Source organism: Mesoplodon mirus (assembly GCF_964341445.2).
Source record: "Mesoplodon mirus genome assembly, chromosome: 6".
Taxonomy (NCBI): Eukaryota; Metazoa; Chordata; class Mammalia; order Artiodactyla; family Ziphiidae; genus Mesoplodon; species Mesoplodon mirus.
The window spans coordinates 124,579,344-124,603,027 of record NC_138982.1 but is presented as its reverse complement, the minus strand read 5'-3'; the positions used below and the strand labels follow the sequence as shown (position 1 = coordinate 124,603,027).

Here is a 23,684-nt window from a genome sequence, read left to right as displayed (position 1 = left end):
TTGAAGTTTAAGCTTATATTCAAAATTTCCTCTGAGTATGCATATGGCACTAGCCAGTTTCCAAGATAACTGTGATAGTTTTTCCTCACTAGCCATGGAATAAAGCTTTAAAAATAAAGCTTTAAAAAAATAAAGCTTTAAAATTTAGCTTATTATACGTACTAATCATTACTCAGTAAGAAACATTGATATGCTCATTTTTCTAAAGGGGTATTGTCAATATTATAGCCATCAATATATTAATGAATTAATTTTAATATAATATTGTCTGTGCTTTAAAACTTGAAAAAGCCCAAATGTAAAAAACATTACACAAAACAATAAATATATGTATATAAAGATGAGATGGCAAGTGGAGGTAAACTGATTAGACCTACAGAACTCTGGAAAGTCTCAGAAATTTCAAGTCCAAAACATGGGAACAAAGAAATGGATGATCACCAAACATTTGAACAATTGTACTTTCACATTCTTGTCTCAGATTTAAGGGAAGATGAATTCCTCTCTCTCAACAGAAGATGAAATGTTTATTATCTAGATAAAATGAACCAAGGAAGCTTAGACTATGGGGTTATAAATATGAGGGAGTTTGGAACTGATGAGCTGGCAAAAATTTGTGGGATACCATCTAACATAAACTGCTTTTCTGCAAAGCTCCAGTAGTCAAATATGTAGATAATAACTAAAAATCCTAAAAAAAAAGATATCTACAAACAGCTGACATTTCACAGACCTTTGTTGATGGAGAATCATAAACCCATCTGATCACAAAGCTTGAGAAGCCCTGCCCTTGCAAACAGAGCTTAGTGGTGTTTTTTTCTCACTTTGAGGTATACACATCCAGACAAGGATCACCAAATATTTGAGAAAAGTTTCCAATATGAATGACAGAGAATAAAATTAATAACAATAATAACAACAAAATAAGTCTAGGAAAAAAATTAGGGAGCAGAAGCAACTTTGAAAACAGACTATAATTACAATTATCAGAGAGAGAATATATAGTACTCATGAAATATGAAATGATCAGAAAATGAAAGATTTAGAAATTATAAAATTGACAGAAAAATTGAAAAATATAAATGTTAAAATGAAAAAAATATATAGTAGAGTAGCGCTAATCTTCAATCTATTTCAATTTAAACTTCTATTCAAAATCAATTTGCTGATCTATCAGACACAGGCATGTATTATAAAAATCCAAACACACACTTCAAAACAATCTTGGAAAAGATGCTTATTGAATACTACTTTTCTTAAAAAAATGAAAATGGCTTTCTCTACCATATAAATTGATTTTTTTTTCTTTCAAATTTTAATTAAACAGATCCTTTGCTAAAATTAAAGCCTGGACAAAAAGTTTGGAATTATATGTAATAATGAAGCATGCTCATAATTTTAACTATAGTGTTTACAAACTAAATACTATAATGTTAAAATTACATCTAAAATTTAAATATACACACTGAAATTGCATCCTGCAAAGCCATATTGAAGGTTCAGTGGAACTACACAATGACAGGACTAAAAAATCCAACTGTGTATTTATTTCCAAATTGTAATCAATAACTACATTCCTTGATTAGTGAAAATGGCAAGAATTTGGAAAAATAAAAGTTTCAATGGAATTTTATTTAGATAATGCTCTTATTTTCAAATAAAGGTTATCTCCCTTATTTTCAGGAACAAAGGGAAATTCTACTATAAGCTTAGACCCAAATAAAGCAGAGCATTTAATAATTTTGGTAGACATGGAAGGACTTCTATGTGTGATTCTAGCTGGCTAAACATTTCACAAATCAAAAGAAAGAGATTATGCTATTTGAGAGAACTGTTTCATGTTCTGTTAAAAAGAACTTGATATTTTAAAATATTAATTTTTCATTTTGAGTTTGAAGACTGAAAAATGAGTAGCTGTTTTGTAAGACTATTATTTTCTCTTCATTTGTGCCCAATGAGGTGTATAGAACACACTTACAAAATGTTAAATGATACGGTAATGAATGTCATGTAGCCCTCCCAGCCAAACAGTGCTACACCTGTATACATGATTTTCACTCAAAATTAAATGTCAGAATGACTCACATTCTATATTTGAATAGTTTAAGTTTTTGATATCTGATTTATTCACAATTCTCTATGTTTTGAAAATTAGTTTTGTGTCACATCAGTGATTGGGATGATCAGTAAGGTTTCAGCTAAATCTTGGAGAAGAATATAATAATAGGTCTAGGCTTCAACTGACCCCTAAGCCTAGGACCAGGTACGGAGTGAGCAAGTGTAATTCATAGGAAATTAATTAGTGAGTCATTTAGAATCAGAATCTACTAACAGGAAAATTATGATGCTAAAATTTTCCTGCTGAATTACATTACAATCAAGTGAGAACTGATATTTATTTATATGTCATGATATCAGCAATTAGAAGCAGATACATGAATAGTATATAATGAATTACAGATATTTATGAACAAGGAAAAGTAACTAAAGATCCACTAAACTAACATAAATTAGAAAAACATAAAGCCACTCTGAGGTCAAAAAAAAAAAAGTAGTAGCTGAAACGTTCATGACCATATGCACGTGTCTTTTCATAGATAAACCTAAATCTATCTCTTAACAAATGCCTCAAAGGCAATGAGTATAATTATGTTTTAAAGAGCTCTTAAAGTTTAAAATGAATGATTAGCAGAAACTATAAAACAAATACACAAAATTAGCATTTTTTTCACTATTTAAAAATATATGAGGGCCTTAAAATATATCTTCAGAGTTTCAGCATAGGGTTACTTACACAGTCAGAGAAACAAGTTTTCTAAGTACAATTACAGATTATACACATCATTTCCAAAAATCTGTTTAAATGTACATATTATCTCACAGAAAAGAAAGGCAAACTCTAAACTATCAAAAATGAAGTGGACGGGGAGATACAAAACTAGAGGAGTAGCCATGGAACTGCATTTCTATCAATTCTGCAGTCCTGTTGAAGACATCACTGGTACTCAGATAACTGAGAGCTTTCACACAGACTGATGTTGAATATCATCACTGGGGAAAGAAGATATGAGAGAGATTTGAGGATGGGGCTCTTGCATGGAGCAAGGAACGTCTGAGTTATTGGATGAAACTAAAAGTGTGAGCTAGAAAACACACACACACACACACACACACACACACAAGACTACTGGCAACTACAGTTTGTCTGGCTTGGCCTTGAACCAAATCCTAGTTTGATTGGGCGGGGTGAGGTGGTAGATAAATATTTGTTTGACAATCACAATCAGTAACTATAAACCTGCTCTCATAGTACTCTCATAGAATACCCCAAATCAAGAAATTAATTTAGGGTGCTCTGGTGCTTCCAGCTTTGTAATGCTCCAGGGTAACTTCCAGAGGCAAACAGATATCTTCTGTGGAAGAATACACCCAAACCTAAGGCCTTGTAGGATTCCCAGTAAAGAAGATGAGCAAAATAAGAGATCACAACCTAAAACCATAAAATATACTAGTAAATAAGCCACTCTGAGTGAGATTCTGCTGAAACAAGCCAATGAACTAATAGAAATTGTGTAACTTAAAATGTGAACATTGAATTAAAAACTTAATAAGAGGTTGAATGGCAGATTAAACATAAGTGAACAAAGAATTAGTGAGCTAGTAGACAGAGCTGAATATCATAATAAAAGAATGAAACATAATAAAATATATGTAAGGAGAGATGGTATTCTAAGCTTTCAAATAACAAGTTTAGCATGTTACTTAGATTTTCAGAATAAAGGAATAGAAAGAATGGGTGAAGAGAATATTCAAGAAGGTAATGATATAATATTTTCCACAGCTGATGAAAGATAGGAATTTTCAGATTCAGAAATCAAACTGAACCCCAAGCAGAACAAATACAGAAATCCACATTAAGACCTGTACTCTTTATTAAAAAAATGACAACTAACAGCAGACTTCAAAACAGTAACAACAGAAGCCAGAAGATAATAAAATATTCTCCTTAGATTACAAAAGAAAGTAACTATCAAGTTTGATTGTATACTCAGCTGAACTGTAATTTGAAAACAAAGTTGAAATAAGAACATTTTTAATATAAATCGTTTGAGAATGAATGAAAGCTATGGATCTCCTCTCCAGAATATATATATATATATATATATATATATATATATATATATATATATATATATATATATATATATATATATATATATATGGACAATTACGAAGTTGAATACAATTTTTGAGATTCTCACTATCTCTGAAGCCTGTTCTCTGCTTCAGTTCATATAACTTTCACCCTTAAATCAAGCTACACCCGAGAGGGTGTACTTGGGCCACATTCTCTAGCTCCCTTATAATAATGTTTTTAGTAAATTACCCTGATTCTTATGTCTGTAATGCATTGAAGCACAAAGGAAAGAAGCTACTATGTAATTATTTTTGTCTCAATTGATATTCTTTTGAAATAATCAATTACTACATCATATAATCTCACAACTCACGCACACATAATATTTATCATATATTTTCTGGACTTTACTGTCATGCTGTAGTCTAGTCAACCATCCATATATGGGGTGGAATAAACAAACATGCTTAAAATGTCTGCCTTGTTTTTCCTCCCTTCCCTTCCCTTCAGCTTTATTATTTTCTAATAAGAAACTTTCAAATAACAGTGATATTTCACCTTTCTAATTCATATTTAACTCTGTCAGGCAAATTACCCCTTAAATTATCTATAAAACTACCTCCCATTAGCTATCAAAAACACATCACAACAGTTCACACACACACACACACACACACACACACACACACACACACACATATATATATATATATATATATATATCTCATATTCTACAAGGCAGTAATTTGTGTTCCACTTTCTCAACTCTTAACTGAATAAAAGATACAAAGTCCATAATAGTTAATAGTGTAGGCTTTGAAATCAGATTTCCTATCTGGGTTTGAATTTTAATTTCAATGTTATTCATCCATATGACCTTAGGGATAAGACACTACACATTATAGTCTCAGTTTTCTCCTTTATATCGATTTTCCTCAGCTTTATTCTCTGTAAAACAGAATATATTGATACTACCAAATTCTTCAGTTTGTTGACTATTGACTTTATTTTCAGTTCTCACCACAATGATTGCAAAAGAGTGAATATTTGGGACTGAATTGTATTCCTTCCCCCCCAAAAATTTATATGTTGAAGTCCTAATATGATCCTTTTGGAGGTGGGGTCTTTGGCAGGTAACTAGGTTTAGATGAGGTCATGAGGGTGGAGAGATTAGTGTTCTTATAACAAGAGGACTAGACACCTGTGCACTCTGCACACTTTATCTCTCTTTCTCTGTCTCCCTCTCTCTTCTCTGTTTGGACATGGTGAGAAGGTGGTCACCTGCAGGCCAGAAAGAGGGTCCTCCTAGGACTCAAATTATATGGTACCTTGATCTTGGACTTCCCAGTCTCCAGAACTGTGGGAAATAAATATCTGTTGTTTAATCCACCTGATTGAAGACATTTTGTTACAGCAGCCTAAACTAAGACAGAAATGTTAGTTATCTTTAATGTTACATTAATTGCCTGATCACTGATATTTTGCCTCAGCAAGGAGGAAGAACCTGACCATTTTAGAAGACTATATATAGTGTGAGGTGAAATGAATATATTTTCAGAGTAATTTCACTCAAAACATCATTTAGTACATCTTCATGTACTAAATGAGAATTTGCTCACTTATTAATATAAACCAATGTTGTTTCTCAAGTCAGCTAACAGATGACTTTGAAATATCCTAGAAAACATTTTGAGGGCAAAGGAACCATACTTAAATGTGATGATGACTTATTTGACAGAAATATTTTGCAATAGAAAAAACTGAGAAATAGTGCTAAATAAATGAAGATCATAAATTCTTAGGTGTGTGTATACACATATTCATAACTATATATAAATACATGCATTGCAGAATTTATTATACCTCACAATTCAAACTTCAACAAGATTTTGATATATGAAATTAGATCAGCTTTGGGGATTTTATTTAAAATAGATGCATAATAAAGAGGATACTATAGTAAATATGGAGATGTCAGCTAAGATTCCCATTTGCTGCCTAGCTGGGGATAATTCAGGCTGCAGACGGTTAGGGTTTGCCTCAGGTGCAAAAAGCTGTCTCTAACACAGTTGTACTGTTCCTGGAGAAGCTTGCATCTGACTAAAGAAGGAAGCAAGGGTATAAAGGACTGGCCATTTTAGCCTAAGGTGGACATTCTACAGAATGTAATACTCCTCATTCCAGACTTCCTTGATGGGTGGGCTGAGGCATTATCATGCCTCCAGTACAGTCCAATTTCCCTCCTGCCTGATCAAAGCCCTAATTCCTTTTACAAGATACCTTGCAGTCCAAACTACATCTCTGTGTCTGCTACTGGATAATAAAATATGGAACAGTTGATACCAAAAGTAGGGGTCTCTGATGAGGCAGGAGATTTGATAGGGTATTCATCAGTGAGTTTGATGCATTAGGCTTTTGAGATGTACAGAGGAAAATGGAGCCTAGGCACTAAACTGTGCACAAGGGTGCCATGCCAGCATTGAACTGGGACCACAGCAGAAAGGGGCACTGCAACAGGTCCAAGCAGTGATTCAAGCTGCCCTGACACTTGGGCCATATGACTGATGCAGTGAACCGAATGCTGTTTGATGTATTAGGGATGGGAAGAAATAGTCTGTGGAATTTGTGGTCATTCCCAGGGGAGAATCACAATGAAGTCTCCAGGTTTCATGAGCAAGGTAATACTATATTCTGTGCAGAATTACATACCTTTAAAAAAAATTCCAGGCATGTAATTGAGCAAGAAGAAATGACCTGCTAAGGGATCACAATCAGACATGGCCATGTAACTGGAGCTGCCCATCAAGACCTGCCTACTGACCCACTACATCTTAAGGTCACGTTGCTCAATAACCATCTATTATAAGTGAAGTGGTCCATCCAAGATGGACAATGTTGCCTTGAGAGATCCTCATCCAGTTGACTGAGGTTTTGTGGAGCCTGCACTAAAGTTCAATTATTCCATTTCCCCAGCTTTGTTTCTCCCCTCTTCTTTCAAAGATGTCGATCCCTAATAAACACCTTGCTGCTTCTGTAGACACAAATGTATTGAAAGGGGGATATATAACAGATTCACCTTATAGAGACTCAATAATAAGGTGCTATAAAATAATCCTTTCCCTTCTCCCACCTCTACCAAATTTCATCATTCCCTCTACCCTCTAGTCTCGTATATTTTGGCACTTGAAATACTGAAATGAATGGGCATACTAGTTCCACTCATGGAATTTATAAGCTAAGAGAAAAGATAAATCAGAGATTTGTAGTATAAGAAGTAGAATATGATATAATGGAATATATTAAAATATAAATACAATATAATGTAAGAAATATGTTGTTGCTTGCTGGAGACTCATTCTGGGGGAAGAGAGAATTTTAGTGTGAAAGCACTTCCAAGAAGGACTGATTGTGAGAGCACATTGTAGGTTGGCCAGGGTAAAAGGGTAATTCTAGGCATTGTTAAAAGGACGTAAGCCTGTCTGGTTGGAAAAATGTGAGCAAGGTTGAAGTATCACTTTTAAAGGAAACCGTAGTGACTCAATGAAAATATGTGTGCTTAAGGTAGAAAGTTTAAATCTAAACGATGTTATATATTCTAACATTCAAATTATTGATGTAAATTTTACAGAAAACATGACTATGATTATACATTCCATATTTCGTATTTTTATCAGTATAAAGCATTTGTTATTCTGATCTTTACTGTATCTCTTTATGTTACTCCCATCTTTACTATATCTTTACAAAAATGGTACATCTCTTTGCTAAAGGAAGAGCAAATGCCAGATACACATTTTCTAGATCATTAGGATTGGTTCCAGTGGGATTGTCCAGCTCGTCCCTGGCTACCCTTTGCATTTATGTTTTTCTCTTTGTTACATATTTACATTCCTGCCTGTTAACCAAATACTAGGGCTGCAAGATGAAACACTTAAAGATTTGAGTCTTTATACATGAAATGAGATCACCTTGTCATTTGAGATATAGAGTGTAAATTCAACATTAAATAAATCAGATTACTAAAGTGCACTTAATCACAAGGAGAAAAAATGACACCAGTCCAGCAACAAGAAGTGGTATGGAAATGCATGGGCCTGCTTCTGCTGTCTTGGAATTTTCAACTGCGATAAATCATAAAGAGAAGAAAGAGAAGGAAAATACTAAGCAATTGAGAAAATGTTAGGCATCCCCCCGCAGAGTTGAATAAGAAGAGGCTGAACTGGCTCTGGAACCTCAGTCCCAACATTCCAACCCCCAATCTCACTGCATCACATTCTGTATATCACTGCATCACACTCTGTATAAGCAGAAGACGACACGGAGAAGAATATCATTCTATTGGAGTAGTGCACCTTCCTCCTAGGAGAGGTTTCTCTTCCCTTCTGGCAGGTGAGGATAATGCAAATGGATGAAAAGATCCATTGGATTTGTCAGCAAAAAGTGGAGCTGGAGGGACTTTGGCATTTCCATCCTCATTTGGAATTCTTGTTTTTACAGAACATTAATCTGTCTTCTGGAAGAGGAAACCTGTGAGGCAGTCTAGGTTCTTATATTTCAGCTAAATAAGGATGTGGAACTTTTCCCCAGGTCAAATGGATGCTCCATAAAGTTGATGGACTATAGTTACACTCAGAGTGAAACCTACTGAGACAAGGGCGAGGAGGTCAAGCTGAGCACTGTTCCATCTGAGGACACTCTCTCTCCAAAAAGTCTTCTGGTGTGCTTGCACCCCACACATGCATCCCCAGGAGACAGGTACTTAGATGTGGTATCACAGAGAGCACAGGTGGCAGGCACAGCCAGAGGAGAATTACAGCACCAGAAAAAATAAGAGGTATTTGACTTCTTTTTTTTTTTCCCCAGAGAGAAGATGTAGTTCATGCCACCTTCCCACTCTCAGCTCCCCAGGATAAGATCCAGCTGTATGGGGGCCAGAGAAAATATGAGTGCTAAATTGGACTTTATAAGTTTTAAGTTGTGTGGGACTTAACTGAATGTATTTGTACTTGAAGAGGACCATAAATCTATAGTGTCTGCTAAAGATGTTAAATAACAGAAAAGGAAATTTCCCCAAAAATGATGAAATGAGTAATTGGATTAAAAAATCGCGTTTGTACTACACTGAGTTGAGATCATGCAGTAGTTTGGTTACATGATTGTAACCTGATTCAAGGAACTTATTAACATATCTTTGAAAGAAGAGTAAGCCGTGAAAAAGAAAAAAAAATGTATCAGTGCAGATATTTCCCTCATGTAAAGGGGAGAAAGCTCCAGCCATGGGACTTAAAGTATTTTGGTCGTATTGGCAAGCTTTAAGTTGTCCCAGTCTGAAGCCATTAAATGCCATATTCATGTAACTTCATTTTCTGACATTAGAGACTCACCAAAACACACTTCTGACTCACATTTTCTTGCCTATGTAATATACATACGTACTCATTGTATAGACTCTGAATGTCTCATTTCTGGGATAGTGATTTCTCACAGTAAACCACCAAATGTTCTTTGTTATTATATACCACTGTTATAAGCATGGAAATTTGCTTCTGAGCGATGTATACATGGGGTACAAAATCAGGTTTTTGAACTTGAAAAACTTGGCCAGTCCAAAGCCATGATAAATTCTCCATGGTGTTGCAAAGTTGTAAGAAGTCTTGGGAAAATCTATTCACTTCCTCCCTCTAACCCAGGGTGGAGGGGCAGGGTGAGGCAGTACTATTCTGCCGAGTGTAATTTGTATCGTGTTCAGACCTCACATTCTGTTTCTTCATGTCTGTGATGGAGTGCCCACTATCAATGTTCTCTACTGTCAGAAATATCTTCTCTTTCTGTCTCTCACCTTTCACCCTCTCTTGTTTTCTCTTTCTTAAAAAAATATGACTCCTGCATCTAGGATAATGTTCTCTTTTACTAACGTCCTTGAACTCACTCATTCATTTTTTTGTGCATGAACTTTATGCATCTTCTCTCCTGAACCACATAACATGTGCACAAATAACATTAACTATCCAGAATTTCTCATCATTAAAAGCAGTGATAAGAGCTGACCTGTTTGGAGGCATTACTTGAAGAATGTGTAAATGATTGATGATTGATTGACAAAATTCCCAACACTTCTATCAAAAACCTATAGTTACTTTTAGTCAAAACTGAACAAGCAGGTGCCAACACAGGTGAGCCTCAAATGATTTTATCTGTTCTGTCTCCATTGTCCACTAGGACAATTCTTCCCAGGAGGGCTCATGCCTTTTATAGAACCTTCAAACCATACATTTTAGGGTCAAGGCAGAGCCAGCAAAGGAGGAACACTCTGCAGCAGTACATTCCTCGCTATTTTATACTATCGTTTTGGGCCACAAGATGTAGTTCTATGTCACAATTAACAGAGTCCAACTCTGGTAATTTAGTATTATTCCCTAATTTAGTTTCTTCTCCTAATAATGGAGAAAAAAATCACATATTCACATGATGAAATTCTACATAAGTGAAAAGAACTGTTGCAAACTGTTCTAACTTCTCATAGCTAGCTAATTCTATTATTCAAAATCTTATGACATGCAGTAAAAATTTGAGTTTTCAAAACATAATTTTGAAGTAAATTTTGGTACACAAGGTCAATTTTTACAGATGGCTTCATGAGTATATATACAAGACATACATTTTACAGTATGACTTTCACACCTACTTATGAAAGAAATATTATTAATAAATGGAAAACACACACTTGATAATATTCAGCCATCAAATGTAACCTGTCAGCAATTTGTTTTCAAACACCCAAATTTTAAATACTAAATTTTTCCCCTGGAATTAAACATTGGTGATTTTGCTAAACCTTTTTTTTTTTTTTTTTTTTTTTTTTTATTTTTGGCCGAGCCAAAAGTCTTACAGGATCTTAGTTCCTTGACCAGGGAATGAACCCAGGCCCATGGGAGTGGAAGTGCCAAGTCCAAACCACTGGACTGCCAGGGAATTCCCAAAACTCTTTAATCTTTACTAAAGATGGAAACTTTTCTACTCTTTATTAAAGTATTCTTAAGAAGAATAAGACAGTGGGAACCTCTTTCCAATCCTATCTCATTAAAAGAAAGAAAAATAGCATGTTGAAGGAAAATAAAAAGCTAATCACACAGGTATGTTGAAGATCAGCTTGAATTAACCAACACACTTTGAAATCATTGACTCACTTTGAACTCCATGGGAGCGTACTATTTTCCAGGTTTCTGATGCCACTTCTTTAACATCCACTTGATAGTGATTAATAGGCACACCTCCATGGGAGTCCGGCTTGCTGAAGGAAACCTTGGCTGTGGTCTGTGACAGCTCTATAATCTTCACTCCATAGGGATTGGATGGCACATCTACAAAGGAATAAAAACAAAGGAAATATAACCCAAGTAATGTGGATGTCCATTATTAAGACTTATGGTGCTCTGAGAACTAGGAATAAAAGAAAATTGATGCATATATCACTTAATATATTTGAATTACAAAGCTTGCATAAACCGCTGAATGATCTCTTCAAATTGCAAGAAGGTATATATTAGTCAATCTTTATTACTATAGAAAATAAAGAGTAAACTATTCAATATCAAATTTCATTTATTGAGAGAATAATTTTACTTCTGCCTTTACTATACAATATACGCATTCTATTTCCATTCAAGGAAACAAGCTCATTAGTGTGTGTCTGTGTGTGTGTGTGAGAGAGAAAATGCAGGCACAATTAAAATATAAGAATAGATTTTACTGAATCATGAGCATAAGGAATTAGCTTTTGTGAGAATGTGAGATTTATTTCCTTTTTGTTTATTAAAATTATATTAATAACTTGGTGGCAAGTGTTAAGTTTAGATAAATTGTCATTATGAACTAAATAAAACTGTAAACTATCTTTTAAAATTTTACTTAAGTATCAGTTAATTAAAATAAAGTTAGAGGGGCTTCCCTGGTGGCACAGTGGCTGAGAGTCTGCCTGCTGATGCAGGGGACACTGGTTCGTGACCCGGTCTGGGAAGATCCCACATGCCGTGGAGCGGCTAGGCCCATGAGCCATGGCCACTGAGCCTGCGCGTTCAGAGCCTGTGCTCCGCAACAGGAGAGGCCCGCGTACCACAAAAAAAAAAAAAAAAAAAAAAAAAAAAAAAGATATTTAAGTTTTAATCCCTGTATTTCAGGGAGACAGCTACAAAATTCTTCTTCTATGTTTTTTTTGTATTAATCCATTACTAACATTATTTCAAACTCAAGAAGATATCCTGGGTGAAATTTCATTTTATTTTCTAGTACACAAAGCTTTATAAAGAATTATCTGAGAGGTCAAACAGGCAACAGGAGAAAATAAGAGGGAAAAAAGTCTTGATGAGGAAATCGATGAAACCTTTGCTCTGGAAACATGAGTAATTAGAGGCATGTTAAACATTAAAGGAATTTCTTTCAGTCCCTTCTGTCTCTCAATCTCTCCCTCTTTTTCTTCGATATCACATTTGAAAAAAATCATAAAGATTGGAAATTTACACTCAGTTTATGTAAATTATATGCATGTGTTATATAAATATGTAAATAAAATATACAGTTCCATCTCTGGAATTAGCTCTACAAAAACAAAAAGAAAAAAACACTTGATTGAAAATAATGTAGTAAACGTAAATTTTTGTTCTGATATAATCAAACATTCATATAAAAATCTACAATGGCTGTCAAAAGTCAAATGTGTTTTATTTGCTAAAGTTAAAAGAGAGCACTGTAGGTCAAATAAAAATATGCCTTATGGGCTTCCCTGGTGGTGCAGTGGTTGAGAGTCTGCCTGCCGATTCAGGGGACATGGGTTCGTGCCCCGGTCCGGGAGGATCCCACGTGGCGTGGAGCAGCTGGGCCCGTAAGCCATGGCTGCTGAGCCTGAGCGTCTGGAGCCTGTGCTCCACAATGGGAGAGGCCACAACAGTGAGAGGCCCACGTACCGCAAAAAAAAAAAAAAAAGCCTTATAAATGATACTGGGCAAGAGCCAAGAAGGCAAGTTTACGGCCTTTTAGATATTAATATTGTAAAAAATGCAACAGTGTACATTTCAGCTCTAATTAGTAACTGTAAATTATTTGGAGATCCTATGAAGTGCATTATGCTGTAACTCTAAGGTTCAGAAATAAATGTGCAGAATACTGATGCATCTCAAAGTCATGCTGCTATTAAAATCTTATCTGGAAGTAAACATTTTAAATTATCTTAATAATTTATCTAAGTTGTGATATATAAACATGATCATAGTTTTACAAGTTTCTTTAATCCCTGGGTTATAACTATAGGTTCTTTTCATCTGTAGGTTTGATCTAAAGTTTGAAGAGGGGTAAAAGACACACACACATTGATTGTTCTGAATAAGACGGCCAATTTCTCACCTCATGCTGAGTGACTCTCTAATGTCAACTAGGTCTAGGTTGGACATCACAGCAATGCTAACCTTTAGTTTGAGGATGCACTTCAAAAGGAAAGGTTTTTTGTACTAGGGAAGGAGAAAGAAATGTGATTCTTCTGGGTTCTTACTTTTGACCATATGACATGTATACGGTTCTGGGTTCTTACCCTCAGGGCAGAAGTATACACCATTTGCTAAGCTGTACACCCTGACATGGTACACCAACCAGGTTTTTATTCATAGCACAAAAGTACCATCACCAAAATATAAGCCAGTGGGCATCTTTTTCTAGCCATATAGTCTATTTTCAGACCTGTTGACTTTTACCTTGGTTTTTAATTTACATTTATTTATTTGTTTATTTATTTTTTGCGGTACGTGGGCCTCTCACTATTCTGGCCTCTCCCGTTGCAGAGCACAGGCTCCGGTTGCACAGGCTCAGTGGCCATGGCTCACAGGCCCAGCCGCTCTGCGCCATGTGGGATCTTCCTAGACCGGGGCACGAACCCGTGTCCCCTTCATCGGCAGGCAGACTCTCAACCACTGCGCCACCAGGGAAGCGCTACATTTATTATTTATTGGCCTCTTCTTTCTGTTACCGGACTAAAAAGCAAAGTGTGCCTATGATTTGCAACTCTAAAATCTTCCTAAATATTTGTTTCCATTCTGATTTTACATTTCCAACCACCCACTGACTACTAAATTATGAATTTCTTGTAGAAAGGGACAAAATATTTGATATACACAATTTATACATGCATGCATACATACATACATACATATATACACACATGTATCATTGAAAATACTGATAGACTATGCTCAGTCCTCAGGAAATACATGATACATTAAATATTTCAGTAATTAAAAACAGTACACAAAGGTACAGAGTATGTCCAAGTGAATAGAGCCTGATGTAGAACCAACATCTCTAATTCTTCTCTCCACTTTCTCAATTGTTTTGTAATCACATTCATCCTTGATTCTACCTCTGATATACATCAAAATTAGTCACAAAGTTATTTTCATCTTTCCTGCATTATAATTCTTATATCCATCTTTTCCTTCCTGTTTCCACTGTTAACTCCCAAGCCCAGGCCCTATCTGCTTCTACCTGCAATGCCATTGGGGCTCTCAGCTTCCTTTTCTATGGACAGCCCACCAAATTTCAACCCATATGGCATGTAAATGCAAAATCAATTTTTCTAAAGTACCATTCTGGTGACGTCACTTCCCTGAGGAAGATATTCAGAAGCTTCCTCCTCTTTACAACAGCAAAATTAGACTTTTCAGTCTGGCTTTCAAGATCCTGAGATATCTAACCTCACTGGGTGTATGCGAGCATATTGTAAAAGATAATCAAATGCAGTCCAGTGTTTCAAATACGGCTTGTGGATGTGAATTCCATACGCAATGTTCCCACCATTGTTAACATACTTTTCTAAATTACTTCTTAGCACCTTCCATCTTAATAATTAATGAATGCCACCTATCACTGAATGAATAAATAGGACAATGGTGCAAACATGTATTTATTTACTCTTCCTTTTCACCTCGACTGGTACCAATATAGGGTTTGATGAAGAGCCTGGATATATATCATCAGAATCTATGGATCCAAAGTCTGGTCTTGCTACTTTTGTCAACTTCAGCCTTGGACAAGTCTCTTAATCTTTTCAACCATCAGCATTTTTCTCCCTAAAATGGAGATTAGAATAATATCCACTGCTAGGATGCTATTATTAAATAATGAAGAACACATAAAACAGAACTTGAAATATACTAAGCACTTAGTAAATATTAGTCATCATAGTTTTTGCTATCCTCTGTAACCATCCTCTTACTATCACTTTATTTTGTATTCATTGACATCTATCAATATTTTAGTCAAATGGTAGGTAAAAGATACAATACTGAGGTTCAGCTTAGAAATGTTTGCTGTGTATAATAACAAAGACATGGTGTCAAGGTCTAAGAGTCAAATAGGAACAGACTCTGGAGTTGCTGTATGATTCTAGGCAAATTAAACTTATTAGGTATCAGTTTTCTTATAAGCAAAATGTTAATAACAATGACAACATTAAAGTTGCTGTTGTAAGGGTGAGTTGATGGATATACATCACAGGACATTTCCAAATATTATTCTCAGTTACCCTTTCTTTAAAATGACTCTCAGGGTCTAAATAACATTAATAAGCATTTTGATATTTAAACATATGCCTAAATTCATAGTTTGATCAAAGTATAAATGAGAAAACTTATAAAAAGTCTGCCTTGGTAATTACTTTATCTTGTAACAGGTAAAGGAACAATAAGAGGAGTTGCTCCTCTGACTCTAATTCTGATAAAATAAAAGAATACAATTAAATAAAAAATAACTAATAAGTAAAGTAAAAGTACAAGAAACTTTATAAAAAAGGAAGAGGACAATAAACAGATAAATGCATAGATGTTTGGAAATAAAGTGAAAATAATACATCAAATATTATGTTCCCCTGTCTAACAAAAATAAAGTATCCTAAAGTGAAGATGCCCCCTATAAGGCAAAATTCTGAAAGCATAGGCCCAAAGATATTCATGTAGAAGAAAAGAAAGAGAGTTGAAGAATATAATGCACCTGCAAAGGATATCTTGGATGAGTAAATATTTTAAATTAAAAAATTTCAAATTGAAGATGAATCATGGGATTACAAAACAGTATTTCCTCAGGATTCAGGATAAAGTGAGAGTCAAAAATGTTGGATACAACAGCAATATACAATGATTTGTGGATGTGTGTGTATTTTAGATCTTTAAACTCTCTTCCTCAACTATGTCCTCAATTATCAGAGAATAAATAGACCTTGATATCAAAAGTGAAAAACCGAAGTCATCAAGTGAGTTCACTCAAATTGTATTCTATCACTTTTGGATTAATGTAAGTTCACCCTCCTCTTTCCCTAGGCTAAATCCTCCATCTCTGAATGACGTTTCTTTTACTTTTTTCTTCTGCAGAACACTGCATCACCAGGAAGCTCTTCTCTTCATTTTTTCTTCTCTTTTGGAGTTTCAGTCTCTCTTTCTTCTCTGCCTTATTACCATGAACTATAAAAATCTCCCAAATGACAAACTTTCTTCTGTTCTACTCTATTCTCAGGTAACAAACTCTTTTTTTTGTTTCCCTGGCACACTGCTTGAATAGATTGTTCCTAATTTCTGTCCCAACATCTTTACTCTGGAACTTTGGTTTCCTAGAATGCTGGGAAGCTGGCAACTAAGGTAGGGTTCAGAGTCACTGACTCAGCTCTTTCCCCACAGGTGAGGATGTGGTCTCGCTAAACTTAGATCAATAGGAACAGTTTGATATTTGTCAGCCTTTGTAAGTGAAAGTACTGAAGTGAATATTTTTCTAGAACAGTGTTTGAAATCTTACCTTAAATATTTTCTAATGATACTCCACATCCATTTCTATCATCTATGCTACTCCCCTTTATCATAAGAAATGGAAGGCTCAAATCTTTATTTCCCAGGTTCACTTGTTGCTATGGTTGTTAGAACCATGAAGGCACTTAGGATGAGCTGCACGTCTTAGTGGTTTAACATGCTGAAGGAGCGTGTGTGACATCCCTACTCTTCTGAGAAGGCGCCCGTGGACAAGGAGACCTACAGATGTGGATGATGGATGCAGCTGGACTCCCTATTCTACAGTCTAATCACACAGTTCCTGGTGCTGGTGGCTGTGATATCAGCAGCAGGGTAGCTTGGCTGCAGGGCTTTCTGACCTCTTATTAGCAGTTGCAGACTTGACCTTGCACCTCACTTGAGGTATGTTATGACCTCGAAGCCAGAAGATTGGTGGCCATCTCGTGCCTTCCCTTTTCCCTGCTTCTCAAATGACTTTATAACCACCCAATTCTCTATATTAAATTCTTTTCTCCTAGGTTTGTTCATCAGTCTCCACCTGATAAAATGTCTCAAATATTAAGAGAATTATCATATAAAGAATTGAACTTCCTAGAGTTAGCAAGACCCTAACATGCAGAGTGTAGCTATCTACTGAATGCACCTCAGGGATGATGCTGAGATGGGTTCCATCTGCTTCTGCTCTGAGCAGCCTCCTTATTTCCAATAAATTTTATGTATTTTTTCCTACTTCAATTGTGAGCCTAATCTAATGTTATAGCCAATCTGTAGCACATCTAAGACCCTACAAATTCCTCACTTCATTACCCAAATGCCAAATCAAATCATTATCCTATTGATCTTTTAACAGCATTTGATCACATATGTTTAAAATTTTCTCCTCGCAGGTAGTTACACTAACTCCCTAAATAATTGTTTTCAATTTTATTTGTTCATATACCATTAATCCGAGGTAATCCATTTAATAGGTAATCCATTTAATCCGAGGTATTAATTATTAATTATTTCCTCAATTATACCCAAGTCTTGACCCTTTTCAAAATTCATGGAGTCCCATGTCCCATTATTAATTGTGCATTTCAACTTATTCATAGGCAAATCAAATGAAACACATTGAATCCTTTATACATTCAATAATTCATGTAAATCTACTATAGGCCAGGTAATTTTCTATGTTCTGGGATAAAAATTGAGACAGCCATCACTTCTCTTATAGAGATTACATACTAACTACATAAAAATAATTGTAATATATAAATAATTTTGTACAAATACTGTGGTCAAAATTAAGAGGACAAGTGAGATAGTTTAGGTGGGGATGGGAGCAGAGTGGAGTGTTATAATTTTGAATTTTGTGGACGGAAATAACTTTGTTAAAAAAGTAATATTTGATCAAGGACTTAAAGGATAAGAAAACAACTCATATGAAACTGCTATGAAGAGAAAATTGTAAGTACAAAGATGAAATGTACCTTGAGGGTTTAAAGAAGGGGGGCAGTCTGTGGAGAACAGGATGACCAAGGTGTGGGGAAAGGAGATGGAGTTCAGAGAAGGCCACTGGAGGTGGGATGAAGAGAAACCTTGTGAAGCATGATAGGTCTTTATAATCACTATGGCTTCATCTCTGAACAAGATAGGAAGCCACTGAAATGCTTTCAGCAGAAGAGAATTATGCCTTAATTACTTAACCATTTGTTTAATAATAAGAAGCCCTTGTGATATTTTATTTAGGCTATACTGCATTGGGTGCATAAGCCAAATAGGAAAGCCAGTTTAGGACTTTATGCAAAAATATACATTAAAAGGAAAACCAAACCAAACCAACAAAAACAACTAGACTATAGAATATAGAATATAGAAATTTCATGAGTATAGTAAGACCCTGTAAACACCTTGTTAGTAAAAGAGTCAATAAGACTTGCTAAAGTGTTGGGTGTATGGTCTGAGTAAACAAGTTGATCAACGATGACTGTGAGTCTCTTGACCTGAACAACTGGAGACAGTTGCCACTTACTGAGATAGGAAAGAATGCCAAAGGAAGATATGTAGAGGTGAATACAGATTAGCTTTTGATATCTGGACATTTGGAGATTTGCATTGGCTCTAGAACATCTTTGTGGAGAGGGAATTAAGCTTGATATAAAAGTATAGAATTCAGGGAAAATATCCAAGCTGATGACATATTTTGGAGTTTTAGAGTATAGGTGGTACTTAAATCATAAAAAATAGAATAACAAAGGTGTGAGTGTAGATAAAATAAAAGAGACCCCCAAACTGAAGTACAGTGATTTTTAAAGTTCAGAGAAATATGGAACTACTAGGAAAGAAGACCAAAAAGAACCCGATGAGGAAGGAGAAAAACCAGGAAAACAGGATAACATGACTGCTATGTTGTGGGTTAGGGAGATGACTCAAGGAGAAAGACACACTAAATGGTGTAATCTGCTGCTAGATGAAGAAGTATGAGGATTGAGAACTGACCACTGGATCGAGAATAAGAAGGTCAATGGATACCTTGATAATAGTAGGTTTTACAGAGCAGTGGAGGTAAAAACAAGACTGAAAGTGTTTGTGACAGAATGAGAGGAAAGTAATTAGGTGTAGCAAATATAGTCAATTATTTTGTGAACTTTATTAACAGAAATGATGCAGAAGTGGAGAAATGATGCAGTAGCCAGAATGATTCATAAGGTCACAATAATTTTATTTAAGACAGAAGGAATTATTTTCCACTCTAGAATAAGAAAGAAAGAAAGGAAGGAAAGAAGGAAGGAAGGAAGGAAAGAAGGAAGAAAATGACTTTCCTGGTGGTGCAGTGGTTAAGAATCTGCCTGCAAACACAGGAGACATGGGTTTGAGTCCTGATATGGGAAGATCACATATTCTGCAGAGCAACTAAGCCTGTGTGCCACAACTACTGAGCGTGTGCTCTGGAGCCCATGAGCCACAACTACTGAGCCCATGCACCACAACTACTGAACCTATGTGCCTAGAGCCCATACTCTGCAACAAGAGAAACCACTGCAATGGGAAGCCTTTGCACTGCAACAAAGAGTAGTCCCTGCTAGCCGTAACTAAAGAAATCCCATGTGCAGCTACGAAGACCCAACACAGCCAAAGATAGAGAGGTAGGTAGATAGATAGATAGATAAATAAAAAAATTTAAAAAAAAGAAAGAAAGTGAGGGAGAGAGGAAGAAGAAATAAAGGAAATCAGAAAAGAAAAGAAAAGAAAAGAAAAAAGAAAAGAAAAAAAGAAAAGAGAAAAAAAGGCTTATTTTTTATATTGACATTTACCAGAGCAAAAGAAAAGCAATCAATTTCCCTTATTTTATATATATATACTCTCTCTCTCTCTCTCTATATATATATATATATATATATAGATAGATAGATAGATAGATAGATAGATACATTTATATATTAGGTTATATAGAGAGAGATAGAAATAGAAACATAGAAATACGGGAGGGAGTCCGGGAGAACTCTGGAGCTGCCGAAGAGGCAAGAGACCTTTTCTTCCCTCTTGGTTTCCTGGTGCACGAGGAGAGGGGATTAAGAGTGCTGCTTCGAGGGGTTCCACAGAAGGGCGCGAGTCGCGACTGAAGGCGAGGAGCCCGGTGGCGGGCATGGGACGCTGGGGCTGATGCTGCCACCGCCAAGAAGCCTGTGTGCAAGCGCAGGTCACTGTCCACACTGCCCTTCCGGGAGCCTGTGCAGCCCGCCACTGCTGGGGTCCCGAGATCCAGGGGCGGCTTCCCTGGGAGAATGCACAGCGCGCCTCGGGCTGGTGCAACGTCACGCCGACCTCTGCTGCTGCAGGCTCGCGCCGCACTCCGTGCCCCTCCCTCCCGCCCAGCCTGAGTGAGCCAGAGTCCCCGAAGAGGCTGCTCCTTTAACCCTGTCCTGTCTGAGCGAAGAATAGACACCCTCCGGCGATCTACACGCAGAGGCGGGGACAAATCCAAAGCTGAGACCCAGGAGCTGTGAGAACAAAGAAGAAAAAGGGAAACCTCTCCCAGCAGCCTCAGAAGCAGCAGATTAGAGCTCCACAATCAACTTGATGTACCCTGCATCTGTGGAATACATGAATAGACAACTAATCATCCAAAATTGAGGAGCCCGGAGTCAGTGCTGTGCCTCTGAGGTGGGAGAGCCAACTTCAGGACACTGGTCCACAAGTGACCTCCCAGCTCCACATAATATCAAATGGCGAAAATCTTCCAGACGTCTCCATCTCAACACCAAGACCCAGTTTCACTCAGCGACCAGCAAGCTACAGTGCTGGACACCCTATGCCAAACAACTAGCAAGACAGGAACACAATGCCACCCATTAGCAGAGAGGTGGTCTAAAATCATAAAAAGTCCACAGACACCCCAAAACACACCACCAGACGTGGACCTGCCCACCAGAAAGACAAGATCCAGCCTCATCCACCAGAACACAGGCACTAGTCCCGTCCACCAGGAAGCCTACACAACTCACTAAACCAACCTTAGCCACTGAGGACAGACACCAAAAACAACAGGAACTACGAACATGCAGCCTGCAAAAAGGAGACCCCAAACACAGTAACATAGCAAAATGAGAAGACAGAAAAACACACAGCAGGTGAAGGAGCAAGATAAAAACCCACCAGACCTAACAAATGAAGAGGTAATAGGCAGTCTACCTGAAAAAGAATTCAGAATAATGATGGTAAAGATGATCCAAGATTCTATTTCCAAGATCCAAAATCTTGGAAATAGAATAGACAAAATGCAAGAAACAGTTAACAAAGACCTAGAAGAACTAAAGATGAATCAAGCATCAATTAAAAACACAATAAATGAAATAAAAAATACTCTAGATGGGATCAATAGCAGAATAACTGAGGCAGAAGAACGGATAAGTGAGGTGGAAGATAAAATAGTGGAAATAACTGCTGCAGAGCAAAATAAAGAAAAAAGAATGAAAAGAACAGAGGACAGTCTCAGAGACCTCTGGGACAACATTAAACGCACCAACATTCGAATTATAGGGGTTCCAGAAGAAGAAGAGAAAAAGAAAGGGACTGAGAAAATATTTGAAGAGATTATAGTTGAAAACTTCCCTAATGTGGGAAAGGAAATAGTTAATCAAGTCCAGGAGGCACAGAGAGTCCCATACAGAATAAATCCAAGGAGAAATACGCCAAGACACATATTAATCAAACTGTCAAAAATTAAACACAAAGAAATCATATTAAAAGCAGCAAGGCAAAAACAACAAATAACACACAAGGGAATCCCCATCAGGATAACAGCTGATCTCTCAGCAGAAACTCTACAAGCCAGAAGGGGGTGGCAGGACATAATTAAAGTGATGAAGGAGAAGAACCTGCAACCAAGATTACTCTACCCAGCAAGGATCTCATTCAGATTTGATGGAGAAATTAAAACCTTTACAGGCAAGCAAAGGCTGAGAGAGTTCAGCACCACCAAACCACCTTTACAACAAATGCTAAAGGAACTTCTCTAGGCAAGAAACACAACAGAAGGAAAAGACCTACAATAATGAACCCAAAACAATTAAGAAAATGGGAATAGGAACATACATATCGATAATTACCTTAAATGTAAATGGACTAAATGCCCCCACCAAAAGACACAGATTGGCTGAATGGATACAAAAACAAGACCCATATATATGCTGTCTACAAGAGACCCACTTCAGACCTAGAGACACATACAGACTGAAAGTGAGGGGATGGAAAAAGATATTCCATGCAAATGGAAACCAAAAGAAAGCTGGAGTAGCAATTCTCATATCAGACAAAATAGACTTTAAAATAAAGACTACTAGAAGAGACAAAGAAGGACACTACATAATGATCAAGGGATCGATCCAAGAAGAAGATATAACAATTGTAAATATTTATGTACCAAACATAGGAGCAGCTCAACACATAAGGCAAATACTAACAGCCATAAAAGGAGAAATCGACAGTAACACAATCATAGTAGGGGACTTTAACACCCCACTTTCACCAATGGAAAGATCATCCAAAATGTAAATAAATAAGGAAACACAAGCTTTAAATGATGCATTAAACAAGATGGACTTAATTGATATTTATAGGACATTCCATCCAAAAACAACAGAATACACATTTTTCTCAAGTGCTCATGGAACATTCTCCAGGATAGATCATATCTTGGGTCACAAATCAAGCCTTGGTAAATTTAAGAAAATTGAAATTGTATCAAGTATCTTTTCCGACCACAATGCTATGAGACTAGATATCAATTACAGGAAAAGAGCTGTAAAAAATACAAACACATGGAGGCTAAACAATACACTACTTAATAACGAAGTGATCACTGAAGAAATCAAAGAGGAAATTAAAAAATACCTAGAAACAAATGACAATGGAGACACGACGACCCAAAACCTATGGGATGCAGCAAAAGCAGTTCTGAGAGGGAAGTTTATAGCAATACAATCCCACCTTAAGAAACAGGAAACATCTCGAATAAACAACCTAACCTTGCACCTAAAGCAATTAGAGAAAGAAGAACAAAAACATCCCAAAGTTAGCAGAAGGAAAGAAATCATAAAAATCAGATCAGAAATAAATGAAAAAGAAATGAAGGAAACGATATCAAAGATCAATAAAACTAAAAGCTGGTTCTTTGAGAAGATAAACAAAATTGATAAACCATTAGCCAGACTCATCAAGAAAAAAAGGGAGAAGACTCAAATCAATAG

The 23,684-nt window shown here is 36.3% G+C and overlaps 1 protein-coding gene across 4 annotated transcripts in view; it reads right to left on the bottom strand.

Moving 5' to 3' along the window:
* NCAM2 (neural cell adhesion molecule 2) overlaps positions 1-23,684 on the bottom strand; it is a gene marked incomplete at both ends in the record, with an annotated part of 489,199 nt that overhangs the window by 72,646 nt on the left and 392,869 nt on the right. For all 4 annotated transcript variants that reach the window (XM_082625378.1, XM_082625379.1, XM_082625381.1 and 1 more), the window contains one exon: positions 11,326-11,499. In XM_082625378.1, coding sequence (XP_082481504.1) covers positions 11,326-11,499 — 174 coding nt within the window. The remainder of the gene's footprint in view (positions 1-11,325; positions 11,500-23,684) is intronic.